Source organism: Salvelinus fontinalis, chromosome 3 (genome assembly GCF_029448725.1).
Source record: "Salvelinus fontinalis isolate EN_2023a chromosome 3, ASM2944872v1, whole genome shotgun sequence".
NCBI classification, from domain to species: domain Eukaryota; kingdom Metazoa; phylum Chordata; class Actinopteri; order Salmoniformes; family Salmonidae; genus Salvelinus; species Salvelinus fontinalis.
Genome location: NC_074667.1, coordinates 16,721,310 through 16,746,962, shown reverse-complemented (window position 1 = coordinate 16,746,962; position 25,653 = coordinate 16,721,310). Strand labels below are relative to the sequence as shown.

General features: G+C 39.7%; 1 protein-coding gene across 2 annotated transcripts in view; it reads left to right on the top strand.

Moving 5' to 3' along the window:
• Positions 1 to 18,836, top strand: part of angpt4 (angiopoietin 4) — a 52,829-nt gene extending 33,993 nt beyond the window's left edge. The window contains exons 1-9 of one of the 2 annotated variants that reach the window (XM_055907856.1): positions 901 to 1,331; positions 5,716 to 5,871; positions 7,294 to 7,415; positions 10,765 to 10,997; positions 12,100 to 12,212; positions 12,402 to 12,503; positions 12,798 to 12,964; positions 14,655 to 14,785; positions 17,821 to 18,836. In XM_055907856.1, coding sequence (XP_055763831.1) covers positions 5,746 to 5,871; positions 7,294 to 7,415; positions 10,765 to 10,997; positions 12,100 to 12,212; positions 12,402 to 12,503; positions 12,798 to 12,964; positions 14,655 to 14,785; positions 17,821 to 17,981 — 1,155 coding nt within the window. In that variant the 5' untranslated portion in view covers positions 901 to 1,331; positions 5,716 to 5,745 and the 3' untranslated portion in view covers positions 17,982 to 18,836. Of the gene's footprint in view, positions 1 to 900; positions 1,332 to 5,715; positions 5,872 to 7,293; positions 7,416 to 10,764; positions 10,998 to 12,099; positions 12,213 to 12,401; positions 12,504 to 12,797; positions 12,965 to 14,654; positions 14,786 to 17,820 lie in introns of those variants that run through there. The other variant, XM_055907855.1, reaches the window with a different exon arrangement.
• Positions 18,837 to 25,653: the final 6,817 nt, after the last annotated feature.

Genomic DNA, 25,653 nt, shown 5'->3' with positions numbered 1-25,653 from the left:
CAGAAGAACAACCATCTCTGCAGTACTCCAGCAATCAGGTCTTTATTGTAGTGGCCAGACGGAAGCCACTCCTCAGTAAAAGGCACATGACAGCCCGCTGAGACTTTGCCAAAAGGTACCTAAAGGACGCATACCATGAGAAACAAGATTCTATTCTTTTATGAAACCAAGATTGAACACTTTGTCCTGAATGCCAAGCATGGAGGAAACCTGGCACCATCTCTACGGTGAAGCATGGTGGTGGCAGCATCATGCTTTGAGCGTGATTTTCAGCGGCAGGGACTGGGCAACTAATCAGGGTCGAGGGAAAGATGAATGGGTTAAAGTACAGAGAGATCCTTGATGAAAACCTGCTCCAGAGTGCTCAGGACCTCCGACTGGGGCGAATGTTCACCTTCCAACAGGACACCGACCCTAAGCACACAGCCAAGACAATGCACGAGTGGCTTTGGGACAAATCTATGAATGTCCTTGTCTGGCCCAGCCAGAGCCCGGACTTTAACCCAATTGAACATCTCTGGAGAGACCTGAAAATAGCTGTGCAACGATGCTCCCCATCCAACCTGACAGAGCTTGAGAGGATCTGCAGAGAAGAATGGGAGAAACTCCCCACATATAGGTGTGCCAAGCTTGTAGCTTCATACCCAAGAAGACTCGAGGCTGTAATCGCTGCCAAAGGTGCTTCAACAAAGTACTGAGTAAAGGGTCTGAATACTTATGTAAATGTGATATTTTTAATACATTTGCAAACATTTCTAAAAATCTGTTTCTGCTTTGTCATTATGGGGCATTGTTTGTAGATTGGTGAAGGGGAAAAAACTATTTAATCAATTTTAGAATAAGGGTGTAACGTAACAAAATGTGGAAAAAGTCAAGGGGTCTGAATACTTTCCGAATGCACTGTACATGTTGACAGAGCTAGAGAAAGGGCATAAAACAAGACCTTTAGCTTGCTTGCAGTACCCATTGTTGACTTTGTCCATCTGGTCCTGATTTGGCCCTGGATGAGTGAGATGTTTGTTGCAGCTTGTTTGTAGGGGATTAGCAACCTCCCCCTGACCCTCCCACATACCCAGAGAGTGTTGCGAGGCTTACACAGTACAGTCATAGTCATTATATATTTTAGGTTGCAGCAACAGAACAGTACAATGTGATAGGAATGGACTTGAATGCTGTGTACACTAAACAGATAATATTCTACATAACAATATGTTTTTGATTACCTGTTATTGTGGGAAGTTTTCAGCTAGAGGATTGTGGTTAATGAAGAATCCAGAGTGGTCACTTTTCATCAGGAATTAGATGTTGCTTGGCACCACGTAAAATGGAAGGTATGTTTAGGTCAATATTAGCATAGCCCACTTCCATACATAAGACCCTAAAGCTTTGTAAACACGCTAGCTCTTCTCAATCATCAGTACATCATTGTATCTTGTGCTTGCCAACTGCCACCTGGTGTGGAGTAATTGTTTTGCCCTTCTTTACTCAAACATCCATGGTAATAAGAAATACCCAAAATAAGAGTCGCTAAACTAATTTTGAAGGTTGTAGCTTCAGTGGTTGGTCATTGTTTGATTTTCAGTGTGTGGTGGATGATAATGTACTAGAGTTAGATAATCATATAAAATTAAAATAAGTTTAGCCCAAATTAGCCCTCCACAAAACTCCCACAACTTCATACAATTAGATTCAAACCAGCATACAAAAGATGCTGAAAGTGCTTCTCTAACTGAGTGATGAAAAAGAGGGACACTTGAACATTCAACAACATGACTCTCTGTAAAAACTATGCTGTCCTATGAACACAAATTAAACAATATTTTAGAAACCATTATACATAACAATAACATTTACATAATGTTGTTGTAGAACACTCTTTAAGAGTGACATTTGAAGGAGGACAATATTTCGATCTGTCCAACATAAACATATTTGGTTTGTATTGAGGTTAAAGGTTAAACTGAGCAATGTTCAGGGGAGTTTTCCATGCATCTCCCAGATGATACCAAAACATCCACATTGTGGACTTTCAGCGATAAGAATGCTTCATGCTGTGTTTATCAATTGGAATATGTTTGTGCAGCACCCAAGATGGCTCTGTCCGTATTCTATAGTAACATCTTTATCCCATATCATGTAGAACCAGCTTATCTTTTAAACCTATCCATTTTCTCTCTATGAGACATAAAAAGAGAGGAAAAAATAACACCTTTATGAAACCAGCCATGAGACCTTTGAGTGTTGCAGTATCATTCATAACAATCATCTTAACACATAGTGCTAACACAATGACGTCATATCTGTATTCAGCCATCTTTATGCACTTTTGCTATTGATGTCCTTGTAACGTGTTGAGTAACCTTGCCTGAGACCAGAATAGTTACGTTAGCTCCACAAACTAATGCAATGGCTTAAGCTCACAGTTATAACCAAACCAGATCTTGGCCATGAAAAGGCCAGAACTTTCCCAGCAAGATAAATGCAGCTCACATTCATTCCAAAAATGGGCCAGCAACTACAGGAAGCTGTTCGGGCCACTTACCTCAAGCCAGATCTGGCCCATAGGAAAGTGTGAATATCCCACATTCAGACAATATCTGAGCCATATGATGTGCACTGACCCATTTGTGTCACAAAACAACCAGATATGCCCCGCAGACGTTTGCTGTCTGGGCTTATTACTTATAACAAAATATGTCATTGTAGCTGAAGGTATAATGTGTGGTATTGCAATTAGATGATGCAGACAAGGGGTTTAATGTCAAAGCTGGAGGCTTTAATATATTTTAAATTGATACAGTCATAGTCTACAAAATCAAATCAGCCTACCTGAAATTTGAATGACTCTAACGACTAAGTGTCTAAAATACTTCCCTCGATTCCACCATGTCTTCATGAATACCAGTGAACACATAATGCAACATTAGTTTTTAATCAAGTTATTGGAATATCCACTCTTATCCCAATTAATCTGAGGTTTAAGGAAACCCCTTCTTACCACACTTGCTCATCTTTATTAGGAAATTAATTATTCAAATCTATCTAACTTTCCTAGTTTAACGGAGGCCTTCCTCCATGCCACTGGAAATGAATTTAGCAACAGAACCTCAGGCCATTGCTTCAGTCCTTGTTTGGGCTTGTCATATGAGAGTGAAGTGATGGAGGATTAAAATGGTTTTACTACTAATAGTTCTACTGGAAAGCAGTCAAGAGCCCAGGAGCAGGAAGTTATTTTTCAGCCGAGTGGAGTGGTTGACTTCAGGCAGCAACCTAGACAGAGGCAAACCCCAAAGATATTAAGGATTTGGGGGGATTACAGAGAAACATGTGCGACTGGCCAAGGACACTGTATGTGTTTTCACTTTGGACTCAATTGCAAAATGTCTTAAGTTGGAGAACTTTTGTTTCGGTTACCCTGTGTCCCCAATTTCAGGAATTGTCTTTTCAAATGTAATAATCATACGATGAATTATAGCAAATTAATTCTGAGAGTATTTACAACGGTGTTTCACAGTTCACGACAAACCTGGCTTCAAATAGTATTAGAAATCTTTAAAATACTTTACCTGTGCTTGATTGAGTTTGCCTTGTACAATGGAACCAATCGAATAGTCAAAAAAAGTACAAACTCACCCATCTGGCACCCCAGACACGCTCGAGCAAACACTCTTTATTTGAACCCAGGTATGCGTGATGGTGGTATGAATCCATGCCTGTTTACATTTTTTGATGTACCCTAACGGTTAAAAAAAATCTAATCTAGGCCTATCTCTAATCCTAACCTTATCTAGTTTCCATGCTTTACTCTAAATCACTAACTAATCCCTAACCCACCCCTAACCATTCGCTAACCACTCACTTACTTGCTAAATTGGACGTTTTGAATATGCAGGTTTTTGGCAGTGTGGCAGTGATTTTCAACTAATGTGTGCATTCTTTGAGTGATCATCTTGATGTGTTCACTTGTCATGCAATGAGACCATTTGGTATGACTGTGTATGATTTACCTGTAATGTCTCACTAATGCTGGGATGGAGATTTATTGTATGTGATACCAGCCTTCACAACAGCTTGAAGGTTACAAGTAAGTGCTAATAAAATATGGGTCGTCAATTGGGTGTGGCAGGGCAGTCACCATACCCTAGCAACACCAACAGTTTAAAATAGGCTACTAAAATCATTACAATCTTGATAAATAGACAAATATAATTTAGCGGTATTAGTACGACTGACTTTAGGACCATGCAAACACCTGGGAGCGGGAGGGAAGGCTGTTTGTATGGCTGGCTGGCTGGCTTTATGGAGAGCCCATCAACTCAGCTGCAGGAAACTTCAGCTGCAGCTTCTCTCAAAACAGAGCAGATGCTGAGCTAGTGCGTAGCAGATAATTATTGTATGACATGGGTTTGTAGAATGTTAAGTCCCCCATTGACTGAGGTGAATGAAGCTACATCAACAAGGTGATAATGGCTGGAGTCAATTTTGCTTGTTTTTGCTGTTCTCAAAGTTTTTAAATTGTGTAGAAATGCAGTAAATGAGCTTCAATTTTATAACAATTCCTTGGAGGGAAATTCCCTGTCACACTGCCATACCCTAGGTTTAGCTTAAATGACTCCCCTGCAATAGTTCCAGACACACTTCTATGCAGTTGGTACCTAGTTCTTTATCAGTGCCAGTTCCCTTTTTTATTAGGGCTGTTTGGTCACACAGTCACTCCGAGGTACTAGGATCAGAAAGAACGAGACATCTGGTTTAAATTAACAGCAGTTTAACAGACCCTTAGAAAGTGTAGCTGTGTTCCCAAACTCATATTATGGGCAGGTCTTGTGTAATTTTAATCCAAAGGCAGGAAGCAAGGGTCAATTAACCAGTAAAAGCACACTGTGTCTTTGGGGAACCAACAAAAAAACGTGACCTTTTTGTTTCTTGTTAATGTCAATTAATTTCCCCCCACTAAACCTCCGGTCCCTGCCATGGCTGAATCAGGTGGAGTTATTAGCCATTGCAAAAGTAATTAGAGTGTCAAGGGAACCTTGACAAGGAAAATTGGCCATATTCCATCTACTTCCTCTCGTCGTTTTTGTTTTGTCAACAAACCAAGGGCACACTGATGCCTGTGAATAACTTTAAAACGCTATCACTCTAATGTTCTACTGACCACATTAGAAATATACCCCAGGGATTCCTGTGTTTGTTACAGTTAAGATAAATGTATCTGCTCCCTCTGTTTCTCAGTATTTTCTGATATCGTGGGGACCGAGTATTTATTTGTGCTGAGTTTGAGTTAGAGGCCACTTCTCCGCACCTTTGCTGGCACCAGTGCATGTTCCCAAAGAGCCCAGGTCATAGGATGACTACAAAGAGGGATGCAGTATGTCTCTTATAACAAACAGCCTGTCCTCACCCTGGGGTGCTCAGGCATTGTGGTTATTTAAAGCAATGTAGAAATTTGTGCCACTCTGACTGAACTCAATGACTGGAAATGTTGAGATTTCAGATCATCTGTCACTGTATGTGAGAGATAAAAAATATTTTAAAATATACATTTTTCACAACAACCTTTTCCTAATTTATGCATAATTTGTTTCCATACTTACCCTCCAAAATATGGAACAATTACTGCACAAGGTTGGAAGGTAAACTGAAATTAATTTACTGTAGAATACAAAAACCTGGGGCTCTAGAAGTTAAACATTTGTTTTTGTGTGTCTGCAGCTAGAAAAGTATATCCAGGAAAACATCAAGATGGAGATGGGGCATATTCAAGACCATGCAGTACACAACCAGACTGCTACCATGCTGGAAATCGGAACTAACCTGTTGACTCAGACTGCAGAACAGACCCACAAGTTAAACGCTGTCGAAGCTAAGGTAATGGCTACATCTGAGTTATATGTGATCATAATCTCAAAGATGCTTCTTAAATGAGATGTTCTATAAAACTAATTAACAACAAGTTTATGCATGAAACAAAAACTTATACTCTAAAAAAATATATCCACTATGGAACTTAAGTTGCTAATAGACGTTAATATTAGGCTTGAATGTCTGCTGTTTGGTTCAAATGATATACACTACACAAAAATATAAGCACAACATGTTAAGTGTTGGTCCCATATTTCATGAGCTGAAATAAAAGATCCCAGAAATGTTTGATACACACAAAGTTTATTTCTCTAAAATGTTGTGCACAAATTTGTTTGCTTCCCTGTTAGTAAGCATTTCTCCTTTGCCAAGATAATCCATCCACCTGACAGGTGGGGCATATCAAGAAGCTGATTAAACCGCATGATCATTACACAGGTGCACCTTGTGCTGGGGGGACAATAAAAGGCTTCTCTAAGATGTGCGGTTTTGTCACACAACACGTTGCCCCAGATTGGCATGCTGACTGCAGGAATTTCCACCAGAGCTGTTGCCAGAGAATGTAATATTAATTTCTCTACCAAACGTTGTTTTAGAGAATTTTGAAGTACATCCAACCGGCCTCACAACAACATATCTTGTGTATGGCGTCGTGTGGGAGAGCGGTTTGCTGATGTCCACGTTGTGAACGGAGTGCCACATGGTGGGGTTATGTTATGGGCAGGCAGGCAGGCATAAGCTACGAACAATGAACACAATTGCATTTTATTGATGGCAATTTGAATGCACAAAAATACCGTTACAAAATCCTGATGCCCATTGTGAAGGTATCTGTGAGCAGATGCATATCTGTATTTCCAGTCATGCGAAATCCATAGATTGGGTTCTAATTTATTTATTTCAATTGATTGATTTATCATATGAACTGTAACTCAGTAAAATCTTTGAAATTGTTGCATGTTGCGTTTATATTTTTGTTCAGTATAATATAAATCAATTTATTATCTCATGAAACCACACCAATCCTTAGTTTTAGGCAAAATGTTTGCTCATTTGTTTAGGGAAGATTGCCGCTCTCTGTCCAAGGTCATTTCTGGTAAATATTTCTGTCCAATTATAGGACCCCTTTTGGCTCAAGAACACCATCAGAGGTAGAAGTTCTGCATAGCCTCATAATGCTATTTTGTCTCTCTGGACAACAGAATAAAAATGTATTTTTTTTCAACATTGCTCACAAGTTGGTGGAATCTGTTTATTTGGTAACACGTTATTTATATTTGTGACATAGTAATCATTAAGGAAGGGATAAAGGATGACGTTCTGTACATTACCTTGGAAATAATTGACAATGCAGTGAGACGAGGCTTTATGAATGCTACATATCACCACTCTAAGTAAAGTGCTACCGTTTATTGTCATTATGTGTAGGTTATGAACCAGACATCAAGAATTGAGATCAAGTTGTTGGAGAACTCATTATCTACAAACAAACTGGAAAAGGAATTATTGGTACAGACTTCTAAAATCACTAAACTGCAAGACAAGAACAGGTACAGTATAACATTTTGATATCTGCATAAATTTGATATTTCCTCATTAAGACATGTGGTACAATCTCAACTGAAATAGCTGTTACAGATTTCTGCAGCTTCGAGCTGAAAATAATGTATGTTTAAAAGAAATATCAGTGCAAAGAACCATATTTGAAACCATAACATTATTCCTGTACTGAGGAATCTTGGACAGTGCATGTTGCAGTAAAATGTATGTAATGAGAAATTCAAAATAATGCTTAATAACTACAATATAAACAAAACTCTCAAAAGTAAACCCCTGGCAAAACAATTTTTTTATTTTTTATTTCACCTTTATTTAACCAGGTAGGCCTGTTGAGAACAAGTTCTCATTTAAAACTGCGACCTGGCCAAGATAAAGCAAAGCAGTGTGACAAAAACAAAAACACAGTTACACATGGGATAAACGTACAGTCAAAAAAAAAACAAGCCGGTGTGAAAAGTACCAGCGGCACGATTACGTCACTTCCTTCTTCTTCGATGAGGTTTAAGGGCGGTTGGCATCCAATGAATGTTGCATTACAAACTTACACCATATTATATTCCTTGTCACATGTTGCAGAACACACCAGGACCTCATGCACTACTGTGGCGAACACGCCAAGTACGACCCTCTGCTCATGGGCATCCCTGCCTCAGAGAACCCCTTCAAGGACAAAAAGCCCTGCGCTATATTGTAGTGAAGGCCTTTTTATTTATCTGTTTGCTTCTTAATGTTGCCTGTACAAGTTCTCATTTACAACTGCGACCTGGCCAAGATAAAGCAAAGCAGTGTGACAAAAACAAAAACACAGTTACACATGGGATAAACGTACAGTCAATTACACATGAGAAAAATCTATGTACAGTGTGCAAATGTAGTAAGGTTAGGGTGGTAAGGCAATAAATAGGCCATAGTGGCGAAATAATTACAAGTTAGCATTAACACTGAAGTGATAGATGTATAGATGATGATGTGCAAGTAGAGATACTGGGGTGCAAAGGAGCAAAACAAAAACAAAAAAATATGGGGATGAGGTAGTTGGGTACAGTTTTCATTGAGAAATGTGACAGATAGATTTCCCATAAAAGTTCTGGATGTAACAGATAGACTGATGTAATTCGTCTTAAATGAGAACATGGGGCTCACAGCTGAATCTTGTTTTGCACTCTGTTTTGGGTACACCGCAGTCCATATGGGGTACTGTAGACAAATATAATGGGCCACTACATCCTACGGAAATTGACTATAAGGGGATCCTTTCTCAGCTTCTTGATCACCATTACAACTGAAATGGTGCCCATAATCAACAGCAGCAGGCCACAGCAACATAAAAATAATTCAGTGCTCATAAATTTGCATTAGGAATAATCATAATTTTCACAATTTATGTTGCTTTGCAATGGTCAGCATGTTACATTTATAATTTTGCACAAATTTAGTTTGGCTCTGACATCCACTACTGTAAAGCTATGAAATCACTCATACGGTATGCGGTATAGGATAATGATACAATGGGTTTAAGTCTATATACCTCAACTCAGATCTCACTGTGCCAATCTAAGGGTTTTGAATGCCCAAGTCACTTAGTGTTGCTATAACTATTATTTACATGGTTCTTGGTATTTACATAGTTTTTACATTGTTCCGGTATAATTACAGTGAATGTACAAATTGTTACATGTAGGGATTACAACAATAATATCTGTGTGCAGTTTTAACCAAACTCATAATTACCCTGCTAGGATCTTACCCTTGTTTGAGATCTTTTCATATACAGTATGTGTAACGTCAATGTGATGTCTATGTATGAATGTCAACAGGTTTACTGAGCTATGCATATAGTTACATTATGCCTGTATCACGTTTTAAGGTATGACCCAGGTGCAAACACTGTTAAAGAAACAAAAGTTTATTCTTTAAACAGGGGTAGGCAAACGACAGGTCAGGTCAGGCAGAGGTCAGTAATCCAGAGTAGTGTGGCAAATGTACAGGACGACAGGCAGGGTCAGGGTCAGGGCAGGCAGAACGGTCAGAAACGGGAAACTAGAAAACAGGAGCAAGGAACAGGGGAACAAAATGCTGGTAGGTTCTACGAACAAAACAAACTAGCAACAGACAAACAGAGAACACAGGTATAAATACACAAGGAATTAAGGGGAAGATGGGCGACACCTGGAGGGGGGTGGAAACAAGCACAAAGACAGGTGAAACAGCTCAGGGCGTAACAACCTGCCCATGTAAATACATTGTTTTAGAAGCACAATTCAAGGTCAGCCTTGTTTCACTCCAACAGCAGTTGTGAAAGATGTAATTGAAGCAGGTTACATCTTTATAAAACCACTGACATACACTTACCTGCCTGTTTCATCCACTCTTTGAGCTAAATTTAGAATCAGCAGATGTGTGCTTTGGCCAAACATTCAGTTGCAGTGTTGTTCATCTAGTGCTATCTTCACTTTGCTATCCTCTCATCAAGTTACATACATTTAGCTTGTTTCAATGTTTAGTCAACCAGAGTCCACATCTATTTTCAGCTACGACCCTAGAGCATAGGTTTATCTACTCGATGGTTAGTGTTTTTTTGGAGTTACTTACAGATGGAAGCATTGGAAGTTAATTAGTTAGCTTGGTTGTCAAGAGACTACGGGGCCTGTTCAAATACTTATTTGTGTAACGGCTCTTGTGTGTAGAATGAAGAGTGGACCAAGGCGCAGCGTGGTAGGCCTACATCGTCTTTTTATTGATGACACCAAAACAAAATAACAAAGACAAAAAAACAAAAGTGAACAGTTCTGTCAGGCACAGACACTAAACAGAAAACAAGATCCCACAAAACCCAAAAGGAAAATGACAACTTATATATGATCCCCAATCAGATAGACTACCTCTGATTGGGAACCACACTTGGCCAAAAACAAAGAAATAGAAAACATAGACTTTCCCACCCGAGTCACACCCTGACCTAACCAAACATAGAGAATATATAAGGATTTCTAAGGTCAGGGCGTGACAATTTGTTCTTCTATCATTGTGATTATCACCTTAAATGTGGTTATTCTGGTAAAGCAAGGGTTCAAGTTTACACCAAAACTATAGATTAATGATTAATCAACATAGGGCAGGTACAGTAGGGAGGTAGAATGCTTTATCAAAGCACATAGAATATCATTGAAAGTCAATAGACATGCAGTTCACATGTTGCTGATAGTTTGTAGAGCATCTACAGATGGACTATCCAAATAAACCCCCGGCCCCTTTTGCTGAGCAATTTAGAGAACAAGCGACAAAAGAAGGCTTGATAATCAAAATACTACGAAATATACTTTTCAACTATCTTCTCAGTCATTTGGAGAACAAGGTGCAGGTGTTGGAGTCACAGCAGCGGGACGAGCTGGAGGACATGAGGGAGGAGAAGAATAGGCTACAAGGATTGGTGAGGACCCAGATGACAGCCATCGAGGCTCTAGAGAGACAGCTGAGGGTGGCCAGCACCAACAACTCAGCCCTGCAAAGGCAGCATCAGCAGCTCATGGAGTCGGTCCACACGCTCATCAACATGGTGTCTACCGGTACAGGTAGGAACACATTCAGAAGCTCAGGTTTCGTCAAATGCAGTTGCTTTCTGATAAGTCCACACTCGGCTGAAGAGATCAGAGTCGAACAACCTTTTGTTGTTTTAATTGGTTTTTCGACAGAACAGTATGAAGTTAGGGGAACAGACAATAAAGCAGGAATGACGGGAAGGAAGGCCACAGACAGCGACCGAACCAAGGCTCAAACCACATTGCAGCGGTGGTCCGGGAGTCGAGTGTTATAACTCAACCAGACTCCGGCACTCTGTAGAAGTGTCAATTCAAATCCAGTACACTCCAGTGTCTAACTCCAGATAGATAGAATGTTCATAATGTCATTGTGACAACTGTCTACAGACAGACAGTCGGTAGACATGCTGTAAACCCCAATTAGTGCACACTTTCACGGCAATGAAAAGATCAAACATTATCAAACATCAACACATACGTCCCTTCTGGGGAAATAGAATCCACTGATGGATCCGAGCCAGTTCCTCTCTAGAGTCACAGCTTAAGGCTGGGTTGGAGCTAAAGACGTGGCTTCTTTGTTTGATGGGTCAACATGAAAATGTAAAGACTTTGGGTGGGCCACAATGTGTACAAGTTTGGAGACCATTGCACATTCATAAATTCAGATGGAACTAACATTCTGGAAAATTGTGCGGTCTTAATGACATCCAGTCGTTAATGATACAGAGAGCGAGAGAAGGAGATAGAGAGAGAGGTGGTTGGGAGCTGTCTTCATGATGTTTTTGGCCGTGTTGAGTCAAGTCTTGGATTCACTTCACATGCTTCAGAACCACACACTTTGATAACTCCCATTTGAACTTCCCAATCAACATCTTGCCTGAGTAGGACATGTCAGCATCTGTTTCTGAAGACATTCCCAACTCAAATGAGACTGCTTTCAACTATTGTCATAAGATGGTTGTCTACCCTTTGTAGATTTGAAACAAAACACTTATTTGTGGCTTTGTTTCAAAATGTGTGTGTGTGTGTGTGTGTGTGTGTGTGTGTGTGTGTGTGTGTGTGTGTGTGTGTGTGTGTGTGTGTGTGTGTGTGTGTGTGTGTGTGTGTGTGTGTGTGTGTGTGTGTGTGTGTGCAGGGAAATTGCTGAGAGACCAGAGGTTTTGTGATTGTGCAGAAGCCTATAAAGCAGGACACAACATCAGTGGAGTCTACCACATATACATCAGTAACATGACAGAACCCACCCAGGTGAATAAATAACACTGTCATCATCCTCGCGATCCATCCTGAGTATACTGCATGTTTCAATCCAACTCTTAAGTTGTCAAGTTTCTCTTGTCAAGTTTTTCCAAGTGCAGCTGATAGATCAAAGTTTTATGAGTTGTGCCTCTGTCGTTGCTGAGTACAATGACTAGATTTTAGTTATTGTTTCACCAGGTGTTTTGTGACATGGAGACTAGTGGTGGAGGTTGGACATTGTTCCAGCGCAGGGTCAATGGCAGTGTGGACTTCCAGAGAACATGGAAGGAATACAAAATGGTGGGTACTCCTGACATCCTCCAACTTTGGAATTCACAGCTGACGTTAGGGATGTTACTGTACTGTACCTACCTGTGTTAGATTTGTTGTGCAGGTGCTGAGAATAATGTTCTTGTCCCTGTGTAAAATGTTTTCCCATTCATCCATTGGACAGCTTGGACACCTATTCATCCATTGGCAGACCAGTTCAGATGCCAAGAGCTGACAAAGCATCAAACATGGACTACTTGAACTTAAAATATAGATGTAAGATGCCCTTGTGTAATGGTGTGATCATCCGATGTTTGTCTGTAGGGTTTTGGGGACCCTGCGGGAGAGCACTGGCTTGGGAATGAGCTGGCGTTTCAGATGACCAGTCAGACCCAGTATGCCCTGAGAGTGGAGCTGAGAGACTGGGAGGGGAACACACCCTACTCCCACTACGACAAGTTCCAACTGGCCAGTGAGAAACAACAATACAGGTACAGTACTCTACCTCATGACTTCACCATGTCCATATGGAAAACGTTTGTTCTTTCTAACATATTGTTCATGGCTGAACACAATTTTTTACTTTCCACATAGCTGTGGGAAGTAAGGGTGCTGAGGGTGCTGCAGCACCCGCTGAAAAATCTTAATAAAGAGCAATATTTATCAAAAAATATATAACAATTAAAGATAATATTATTTTTTCACACAAGTAGTGCATTTGGCCTTTACTAGTATTAGCAGACCGATAGAACAGTATCTTGCAGGATTCAATAGCTGGAATTGTAAAAGTTGTTGCCCTGCCCCTTTCTCTGCAATTGTAATTCTAATTGAATACAGAAATAACAACACCCTGTCCTCAAACACATCAAAAGGTGAAAAGTTATGGACATAAGACACAAAACATCCACATCAAATTAAATATTTTTCTTGATCAAATAACATGGAAAACAACCACTTTTGTGCAGTATTAATTTACCATCCTTACAAACGACTTCATGTAAATGTACATTACTGTGTTGTACATAGGCTGGTCATCTAGGTTTGTACCCGTAGACTTTCCATCACCATGAAGAAAAACTATGCACACTACAGTAATTGAGTACATTGAGACATCAAGTGGTTTTTGATGATGTGGCTCAGTTGGTATTTAACTAGGCAAGTCAGTTAAGGACAAATTCTTATTTACAATGACAGCCTACAGTGGCAAAACCCGGACGACACTGGGCCAATTGTGCGCCGCCCTATGGGACTCCCAATCATGGCCGGTTGTGATACAGCCTGTAATTGAACCAGGGTGTCTGTGGTGATGCCTGAAGCACTGAGATGCAGTGCCCAACGTGGGGCTTTCAATGCTAGGGTTTTTATATTCCACAAGTAAACACTCAAATACATTTGGTTTAAATGTTTTTACAAAAGTAGTGTACTATGCCTTTAGTAGTCCTGTATTAGCGGACCAATATAGACTTCTTCAGATTTAGACTTCTTCGTGTGCAGGCATTTTTTTCTCCTGCATCCCTGGGAAAAAATGGCATGACCTCCCACTCCCAAACTACTTCCTAAGGCTATGGTCGTACGAGACGGATTGTAGGGACTTGATCTGGCTGGCTGACAGGCGAAGTGTGTGGGAAGTGGCAAGCAAAGCCTTGAAGTTTGTCAGCTTCACTTTGTTCAAGGTCAGGAGTTTGTGATGAGGTGTGTGGTGACAAATGCCTGAACCACGAGTAACACTGAGTCACAATGTCGATGTGGTAATTTCTTTATCTGACTCAAAGGACCACAACAAATAAAACATATAAGCCAGAGCTAGGCTGCTAGTATAGAAATGGGGAACAGTCACAGGATTTCTGGCAAGAACTATGCAAATATGTACACAGTTCAAGTTTACTATGTCTTTGTCACCACAACAAAACTCATTGCACATGAATAATCCTGGATCCAATGATATAGGAATAAATATCAATGTTGTTATTAATCATATATCGCCTTTCCATTACAAGGAAAATAATACAGTGCTTATTGTATATCTGAAAGCCATGTAAAATTACTTTGAAAAAAGTCTACAGCTTCAACTTTCCTCACAATATTATCTCATAGCTATTTTCTTGTATGGAATGAATTCAAAATGTGATTTTGGCATCAGAAATCCATCAGTCCCAGTCAAGCTGACTTTCCCATCTGCAGGCTGTTCCTGTGGGGCTACAGTGGAACAGCAGGAGAGCAGAGCAGCCTGGTATCGCATGGCACCAGCTTCAGCACCCGCGACGCCGACAACGACAACTGCCTGTGCAAGTGTGCCCTCATGCTGACTGGGGGTAAGAGTTAAAACTTCTCCTCCATGAGGGAATTTAGGGCATTATGTTATGTGAAAGTGACATACAAGCAGTAACCCCTTTTCTTACAGCTAGCTGACTTGAGGCATGCTGCCAGTATGACTTCTAACTCTGGTAAATTAATAACATAGCTAATGCCTTTCATGTCATGACATAAATATATAATGTTTTTGTTTTCATCAAATTACATGGGTGTCAACATGTCATAACATGCCATCAGTTTTTTTATGACGTGTTGTGACATGAATTATGTTGACCTTGCAGCAGTGTTATGACAAGAACAACACAGTATAAGCTCAAGTAAAGTTAATCAGTTGTTTTAATTGTTAAGTACCTTGGTGTGACATATACAGTGGGCTCTGAAATTATTGACACCCATCATAAAGATTAGCAAAAATGACAGTCTATAATAAATAATTGAAATACTGAGCTATATTGTATTTCCAAAACATTACAATTATATTATTTTATACTAATTCAATTGCTCATTAAAATTGATTTTGTTTACCAAGGAATATTTTTTTCTTCTCAAAAACTTAGTGGACAAAATTATCAACACCCCTATTTTCAATACCTCACCAGCTAATGGCAGTGAGCCTTTTTATAAAATGTTTTATGATATTGGAGAACACGTTTGGAGTGATATTAGACTATGCCTCCATACAGAATCATTCCAGATCCTTAATATTTCTTTGCCTGTGCTTATGGACTGCCCTCTTCAATTCAAACCACAGGTTTTCAATGGCATTCAAGTCCGGAGACATGCAAAATGTTGATTTTGTTGTCAATTAACCATTTCTTTGTGGATTTTGATATGTGCTTGGGGTTATTGTCTTGCTGATAGATCCACTTGCGGCCAAGTTTCAGCCTCCTGGCAGAGGTAACCAGGTTTTTTAAAGTTCATGATGCTGTTGACCTTAACAAGGGCCCAAGGATCAGTGGAAGCAAAATAGCCCCATAACATCAAAAATCCATCACCATATTTTACAGTAGGTATGTGGTTCTTTTCTGCATATGATTCCTCCTTTCGACACCAAAACCAACCACTTGTGTGCATGGCCAAAGAGCTATATTTTCATGTTATTCAACAAATGTAAACGGCTGGAGTTTGCTAAACGGCATTGGCACTTGGATTGGAACCGGTGCTACTGTAAGATGGCATGAAAACAGAGCTCTTTTGGCCCAATATGTGTAAGGCCTGGGTGTCGGAGTGTGAAGTCAAGCACAGGAAACAGCAGGTGCAATAACAAATGTTCTTTAATGAACACAGAGAAACTAGGCCACCCTACTAACACACTGGGTGTACTCCTTAAACAACCCCAGACACGGGGGAAACGAACACAGTCCAGCAAACACGATGCACGAAACAAACACCACTACTCACTAACAACAATCCCGCACAAAGAAACGTGCGGGCCGGCTGACTAATAAGCCCAACTAATTACACCCTAATACAAAACAGGTGAACCCAATAAACACATAGGGAGGGGGAGAAAAGGATCAGTGGCAGCTAATAGGCCGGTGACGACGACCGCCGAACGCCACCCGAACGGGAAGGAGAGCCTGCCTCGGTCGAAGTCGTGACAATATGTCCTCCAATCTCATAAAACATTTTAGAAAAAGGCTAAGTGCCGTTATCCTCGACAGGTTAGTTATTGAAAGTTATTATAGAAAACAGGGATGTTCATTTTAATCCCTAATTTTTTTGTATATATATATATTTTACTTAAACAAAATCTATTTTTCGGAGCAATTGTATTAGTTAGTATAAAATAATATATTTCCCAATTTTATTGAGCGTACAATATACTGTAGCTCAGTATTTGAATTATTTATTTTATACAGTAATTCTTGCTTATCTTTATCAAGGCGTCATCTTTATCAAGGCTGTCAATCATTTCGGACCCACTGTAAATCCCTACATACTAAAAATATGTTTTTCAGGTCTACATGTTTGTATATAATTATTAGTTTGTTTGTGGTACTATAGTATTGGTCAAATACTGATTTAAAGGGTCACACATCATTTTATTTTACTCTGAGATTCATGTGCTTTTTGTGTAACACCCTGATAAACTCATTGTATTCCATACAGCAGTTTCAATCTGAATGGCTTACTTTCTTCTTGACTCCCCACTGGGCACAGACGTCATTTCAACTTCTAGTTTTAATTTACTCTGGGTTGAGTTGTCAACTAATTTCAATTCAATGTGAAATCAACCAAAAAAGTTCACCCTGTCGTTGGATTTAGGTTAAAAGTTGGGTGAAAAAAATCAGAAGTTCTCTTACGTTGATGAATTATTGCAAATCCAATCAGTTTTCCACGTTGATTCAACGTCATCCCATATACATTTTTTGATATGTTTTTTTATATTTAGCCCAGAGCTAAAGACAACAAGACAAAGCATTAACGCAATTTGTGTGATCTTCACCAGATACAAGCATTCCAGCTCCTATCTCTTAAGTGCTATGTAAAACACATCCTGCCTCAGTCATACAAACTCCAAGATAAATAGCGTTTTAATACTTGAACTTTGATTGATTCTGAAAGTTGTTTAAGTTAATTGCTCCAGCACAGCTGGAACCCCTTTCAAAATGTTTGAAACTATAGTCATCCATAATCAAACCACTTATGGATACAACCTCTTGACACATGCCATCCAAAGCAAACAGCAGTGAAGTGATATTAGATTAATCAGAGATAAATTTGCAGTATCTCTCTGAGGCGTGAGTGTGGTTCTCATAGCAGGATCCATGTTTGCTTTGAAATGGAATAAGAACCGTATGCCCAGCAGGTTAGCACACCACTACCATGAGTCAAAACACCACATTTGGTGAGAGAGAAAGAATTTTGTTGGAAAAGGGGGAAAAAATGCTTAATTGAGGCTTAAGGACTGTGTGGCAAGCTGTTCACAAGTGTCGGTTTCACTTTAATTGCTGTAACCATTTTGCTAACACAAAGACATATCTCCCTGAGTCCATCCTGCTATAACCCAACCATTCTTTCTGTTCTTTAGGTTGGTGGTTTGACGCTTGTGGCTTGTCCAACCTCAATGGCATTTACTACACCGTGGGCCACAACATCCGCAAGCTGAACGGCATAAAGTGGCATCACTTTCGGGGACCGAGTTATTCACTTAGTTCGACAGCCATGATGATCCGACCATCCGACTTCTAAGACCGGACAGTCATTTGGAGAGGAGAAGGGCTGTGAATGGGAAAGGGAGAGACATTTCTTTGCCTCATTGTCTCCAGGACAAAGACAAACAGGTGTAAATGTACGTTTTTAATAATAAACAATCAATCAGTCACTGGATGACTGGGTGTTATTTAGTACAAGCGAAAACGTTGGGAGTTAGCAGAAGAGACCAGACTGATAGTCTCCATCACTTGGCATCTTTATGCAGTGTAGATCTGGCCTCAGCTCTTTTTAATATATACTATAATGTGCCAGATTCGCAGTCCTCTGATGTCTTGCTTTACCACAATGTACTAGTGATGTCAAAAATACACAACATACATCTACACAGCTCCCTCACACCCTCAGTGTTTATTCAAGAACATTCTGAAGCCGTCATCATCAAGACAATGTCAAATGAATATATAGGAATGTTTCATATCCATGAGCCAAAAGGACTATTTTAAATAAACCATAGATAAAGACACCAAGACAAAGAAATGGAGGACATTTTGGCCAGAATGTGCCAGAATATTTTATGATTGACAAGATGTGATATGGACAGATCATACTGTGAGGCCTGCTTATGAAATATTTCAACGTTCCTACTTTTTTTTGCAAAATTGTATTTGCGTACTGTAAATGTGAGCTAAACTTTGACTTAATTGTTTTGCATAACTGGATTATATGTTTAAAGTTTGAGTTCATTGCTCTGCCATTTCGTGTGAATCTGTTAATATTTCCCTAAGCTTGTTTTTTCTATTAAGGATATCTCCACAGTCACACATGAGTTAAGTGTGCATAAAAGGAACGTAATTCACACATTTCATCAAATAAACGGCTGTTTCAAATAGACGCTGGGTATTTAGGAATTGTTTATGAGGTTACCATGAATTACCATGACTATTTTAAGGTCTCTCCAGAGATGTTCGATCGGGTTCAAGTCCGGGCTCTGGCTGGACCACTCAAGGACATTCAGAGACTTGTCCCGAAGCCAATCCTGCATTGTCTTGGCTATGTGTTTAGGGTCGTTGTCCTGTTGGAAGATGAACCTTCACCCCATTCTGAGGTCCTGAGCACTCTGGAGCAGGTTTTCATCAAGGATTTCTTCATCTTTCTCTCAATCCAGATTAGTCTCCCAGCCCCTGCAAAACATCCCAACAGCATGATGCTGCCACCACCATGCTTCACCGTGGGAATGGTGCCAGGTTTCCTTCAGACGTGACGCTTGGCATTCAGGCCAAATAATTCAATCTTGGTTTAATCACACCAGAGAATCTTGTTTCTCATGTTCTGAGAGTCTCAGTTGCCTTTGGCAAACTACAAGCCGGCTGTCATGTGCCTTTTACTGAGGAGTGGCTTCCGTCTGCCCACTCTACCATAAAGGCCTGATTGGTGGAGTGCTGCAGAGATCGTTGTCCTTCTGGAAGGTTCTCACATCTCCACAGAGGAACTCCGGAGCTCTGTCAGAGTGACCATCGGGTTCTTGGTCACCTCCCTGACCAAGGCCCTTCTTCCCCGATTGCTCAGTTTGGCTGGGTGGCAAGCTCTAGGAAGAGTCTTGGTGGTTCCAAACTTCTTCCATTTAACCTTTCACGAGTATCTACCCTGGGTCCGGGAGCACCCCCCACCCCCCCACACTGAGTAGCATAGCCTAGCATAGCGTCACAATTAAATAGTAGCATCTAAATATCATTAAATCACAAGTCCAAGACACCTAATGAAAGATACAGATCTTGTGAATAAAGCCACCATTTCAGATTTTTTTAATGTTTTATAGGGAAGACAAAATATGTAAATCTATTAGCTAACCACGTTAGCAAAAGACACCACTTTTCTAACTCCATCAGTTTCTTACTCCATCAGGTGCTATCACCAATTCGGCTAAACTAAGATATTGATAGCCACTAACCAAGAAAAAACCTAATCAGATGACAGTCTGATAACATATTTATGGTATAGGATAGGTTTTGTTAGAAAAATGTGCATATTTCAGGTATATATCATAGTTTACAATTGCACCCACCATCACAAATGGACTAGAATAAATACATAGAGCAACGTGTTTACCTAATTACTAATCATCAAACATTTCGTAAAAATACACAGCATACACTAATCGAAAGACACAGATCCTGTGAATACAGACAATATTTCAGATTTTCTAAGTGTCTTACAGCGAAAACACAATACATCGTTATATTAGCATACCACATATGCAAACGTTACCAGAGCATTGATTCTAGCCAAAGAGAGCGATAACGTAAACATCGCCAAAATATATTAATTTTTTCACTAACCTTCTCAGAATTCTTCAGATGACACTCCTGTAACATCACATTACAACATACATATACAGTTTGTTCGAAAATGTGCATATTTAGCCACCAAAATCATGGTTAGACAATGACAAAAGTTGCCCAGCTGGTCAGACAATGTCGTGCGCCATATTAGACAGTGATCTAGTCGTATACATAAATACTCATAAACGTGACTAAAAAATATAGGGTGGACAGCGATTGATAGACAATTTAATTCTTAATACAATCGCTGATTTACATTTTTTTAATTATCCTTACTTTTCAATACAGTTTGCGCCAAGCGAAGTGGAAACTGGAACTGGAAACCTGCCTGGCGCTTCAAAGTGTCTCAGAAATAAATGTCCCAAAATGCGCACTAAACGGATATAAATTGCTATAAAACGGTTTAAATCAACTACCTTATGATGTTTTTAACTCCTATAACGAGTAAAAACATGACCTGAGAAATATTACTGGCTACACTAATGCTTGGAAAAAGAGCAGGTCGGTGTCCACCGCGCGCCCGATGCAGCTGGAAAAGAGTTCCTACCTACAGGTTTTTTTCATTTATAGTGGCTGTGATTGCGCAATCGATACCATTCAAATCGTCATCACGTAAAGGCATCCAGGGGAAGACGTAAGCAGTGTCCGTATCCTGATAGCGTTCACAGTGGCCTTTAAACTGACTCCAGATCAGGGGCCAAAATGTGTGAAATCTGACTCCATGTCAGGGAAATTGCTGTAGAATGAGTTCTGTTCCACTCAGAGACAAAATTCCAACGCCTATAGAAACTAGAGAGTGTTTTCTATCCAATAATAGCAATAATATGCATATTGTACGAGCAAGAATTTAGTAGGAAGCCGTTTAATCTGTAATGCAATTATGCTAATGAGAAAACAGCACCCCCTGTAGTCGCAAGAAGTTAAGAATGAGGTCACTGTGTTCTTGGGGACCTTCAATGCTGCATACATGTTTTGGTACCCTTCCCCAGATCTGTGCCTTGACACAATCCTGTCTCGGAGCTCTACAGACAATTCCTTCGACCTCATGGCTTGGTTTTTGCTCTGACATGCACTGTCAACTGTGGGACCTTATATAGCCTTTCCAAATAATGTCCAATCAATTGAATTTATCACAGGTGGAGTCCAATCAAGTTGTAGAAACTTCTCAAGGATTATCAATGGAAATAGGATGCACCTGAGTTCAATTTCGTATCTCAGAGCAAAGGGTCTGAATACCTATGTAAATAAGGTAACTTTTCTAAAACTGTTTGCTTTGTTATTATGGGGTATTGTGTGGAGATTGAGGAGGGAAAAAACGTGTAGCCCACGATCAGCTCCTTGGTCTTGCTGACATTGAGTCAGAGGTTGTTGCTCCGGCATCACACTGCCAAGTCACTGACCTCCTCCCTGTAGGCTGACTCAGCATCGCCGGTGATCAGGCCTACCACTGCAGTGTCGCCAGGGAACTTGATAATGGTGTTGGAGTTTTGCGTGGTCACACAGACGTGGATGAACAGGGAGTACAGGAGGGGACTAAGCACACATCCCTGTGGGGCCCCTGTATGAAGGGTCAGCGTGGTGATGTTGCCTAAACTCACCACCTGAGGTCGGCCCATCAGGAAGTCCAGGATCCAGTTGCAGAGGGAGGTATTCAGACCTAAAATGCTAAGCTCGGTGACGAGCAAGTATAGTGTAGAGAATCATTGTACCATTTAAACTGCTGTGAAATATATTTTCCATAACCAAAAATATTGTATTGTCAGCTGTATGTAGCTGGTGTACAAAACTGAAATTAAAAGACGCAAAACGAAACTTCAGAATGGGAAGCATAGAAATAGAGCACATAGAACAGATATACCGCTTCTTAGACTTGCTTTCAATGACAATGACAGATCTATAAATCACATTTCTATGTGAACTTGGCCGGGTCACCCAAAAAGTTGCATATAGCAGCTTTAAAGGGTTGGCTTAAGATACATGTATTGAAAAACCTATTGACTGAAAAGTCCCCAAGAAAATCTTTTGGCCTGCAAGTTTGAGGGTTTTCAGTGGTTGAATGAAATGTATTCAGAGCACGCAAGGTAGCCACATCTGCAGAGCGCGTTACGCAACTGAATTAGGTAAGTCTGAATACCAAATCCTGAGAAGTGCGTATGAAAGGCGTGCGTAGGAAAGGTATAAAAGTCTGAATTGGCCCCTAAGTGAATTATTCCAACTTAACTTTTGAGATGATGCACTTTATGAGTACTTAGTATCAGATACAGTAAATGGCCAAAGCTTTGTTTTACAACTAGGGTGAGGTACATTTTCGCATTGAGTTACAGTTGAAACACGTTACTTTCTTGCAGGGAGTGTCTATGTTGTGCCAGTTTTTCCATATGTTTGCCAATTTTGTGCAACGTTAATTAGCCCCATAACTCTTCAACTCTTAAAACCTCTTAGGGATCCCTTACGGCTAGAATCCCGTTACCGGGATCGATTTGACAACATCCGGTAAATTGCAGAGTGCGAAATTCAAAAATACTACATTCGTAATATTAAACATTCATGAAGATACAAGTGTTTTACATCATTTAAAAGCTTAACATCTTGTTAATCCAGCCGCTTTGTCAGATTTCAAAAAGGCTTTACGGTGAAAGCATACCATGCGATTATCTGAGGACAGCGCCCCGCATACAAAAGCATGAAAAACATTTTCCAACCAAGCAGATGCATCACAAAAGTCAGAAATAGCGATAAAATAAATTGCTTACCTTTGAAGATCTTCATCCTTTTGCAATCCTAAAGGTCCCAGTTTCACACTGAATGGCCGTTTTGTTTGATAAAGTCCTTCTTTGTTTCCCAAAAATGTCAGTTTATTTGGCGCGTTTGATTCAGAAATAGACCTGTTCCAACTCATCCAACATGCCTACAAAGGATCTAATAAGTTACCTGTAAACTTGATCCAAACATTTCAAACAACGTTTCTAATCCAACCTCAGGTACCCTAATTTGTAAATAATCGATAAAATTTAAGACGGAACAAACTGTTTTCAATACCGGAGAAAAACAATGAGGAACGCGTTCTCATTCACGCGCACCAAAACACTAGAGTCCACCTGAGTGACACTTAGAAAGAATATGAATACTTCTTCATTTTTCAAAAAAAAAAACATTGAACAATTTCTAAAGACTGTTGAAGCCATAGGAACTGGAAGCCATAGGAACTGCAATCTGGGTCCTAATAATTAGGCTTTCATAGAAAAGCATTGGAAAATCCAATGACCTCAAAATAAATGATTCCTGGATGGATTGTCCTCGGGGTTTCGCCTGCCAAATCAGTTCTGTTATACCCACAGACATTATTGGAACAGTTTTAGAAACTTTAGAGTGTTTTCTATCCAATACCATGAATATGCATATCCTAGTTTCTGGGCCTGAGTAACAGGCAGTTTACTTTGGGCACCTCTGTCATCCAAACTTCCGAACCTCCGAAATAAGTTTTAATTGCAGTGTGACAGTGAGGCGGCCCTTACATTATTTTATTGTAACATTTGACAGCTATGTTATCACTTTTGTATTGTTAATATTGTCATTGATTTGAATGAAAAGCAAAAACATAAATGTGAACTCATGTTAATGCCAGCTGTGCTAATGTATGGAACTTAATTATTAGGCTCTTACGCCATTGTGCTGATGCAGTATTCTCTTCACCATCAGTACAGAAGTAAAATATTTGGAAACATAGGCCTATAAAAAACAAGGAGCACTGAATTAAAGGTATTATACTGTAAATTGTCTCTTTGTACAGCAATATTCCAGTGAGTTGTTTTCTCATAAGTGCACATGATAAATCTTTATTTGAACTGTAACATTTGAACCTGCCAACAATATGTCATATTAAGGAGGATTATGGCATGGTTGATTGCAAAGAGCTCAGCAGGGTTGTAAAGACATGTAATGTATTCCTCTGTCTTAAAAAGTGGTTCCATTTGTTCGTAAATTATTTTGTACAAGCCAACACAAACAGAAGCATATGAAACATTCCCTGTTGAAAACAGTTAAGACCCAAAAATCTCCTTAACACACAAATTCTATCTCTCTCTGCAGCTATAAAATGTTTACTTGTAACATCTCAGTCAAATATTGATATCGTTTTTAAATTGGAAAATAATTGTTTCTATGTTCTTTGTTGCGGTGAAGATGACTGCCTTTGCTAATAAAAACAGTATTATGACATTGAATGTTTGCTTTTTTACTTGTGTGTTATAACTATAAAAACAAAAGCATCAGTACATTTTTATTTTCATTTATATTTTGTAAGTCAAGATCATTTGCAATGGTCATTAGTGATGAACATTTTGATTGACACTAAAGGGCTTTGTTATCATTGAAACAAGGAAAATGCATCTTATCGATGATTGCAATTCCATGTTGGCAGAGCCTTTATTTCACGGATCCCGTCATCTTCTCGCTCAGAACTTGAACAATACCAGGTCTCTCTATTATGTAGCTCTCCAATGTGTAGATGGAGGGGATATCATCCATGTGGAAGTACTTAGGCTCCATTGATTGTATCTATCCAGTGCTTTTGTTGTCCCAATTGATTAACTTTTTTCATGTGTTAGATAATTTATCAAAGGACTATTGACAAAGAACAAGTCATTTTAGTAGCATTAGACTGAATTGTCCGTCTCATTTTTAATTCTGCCTAAACATATGAAAGTTGGTTTGGTTTCTCAAACTTCAACCGTTCAAGTAGTACTGTTGGTGAGTTCTTTTATGCACATTTATGCAAATTTGTATGTTTATAGTGGATAAAAGTTTTGAAGAGTTGGAAGTTAGGATAGCTTGAACATGTGAAAGTTAGTTTGGTGTCTCTAGCTTGACCTTTTAGATCCCAATATAATTCTAGAATGCTGCTGTAGATTACTGAGAATTTTCAAGATAAAGCTCAATTTCTCACACATTTCAAACAAACAGACATATCTCAAAACAAAGAACAAATTACAATGACAAGTTAACTTAGTTTTAAAGAGCACAACCTCTTCTTTAATATGACACCACCATCCATGGAAACGTAGGCTCCCCTTTCTGGTGTGCTCTCCCTCTTCCTCTCCCTCTGCTTCCTACTCTTCCTCTTCCTATTCCTCCTCTTCTACCTGGATTCCTCCTCTCCATGTTCCTCTTCCTCTCTATATTCCTTTCCCTCCACTCTCCTCTCTTTCCTCTTCATTCTCCTCTTCCTCTCTCTGTCCATTCCTCCCTCCACATCTCTATCCCTCCAATCATCTCTAACTCCTCTTCCTCCCTGTCTTTTGCTGCTGAGCCCTGACTCTCCATATTACTTCCCTCACTTTCACTGAGCTAGAGGAACAGGGAGAGAAAGA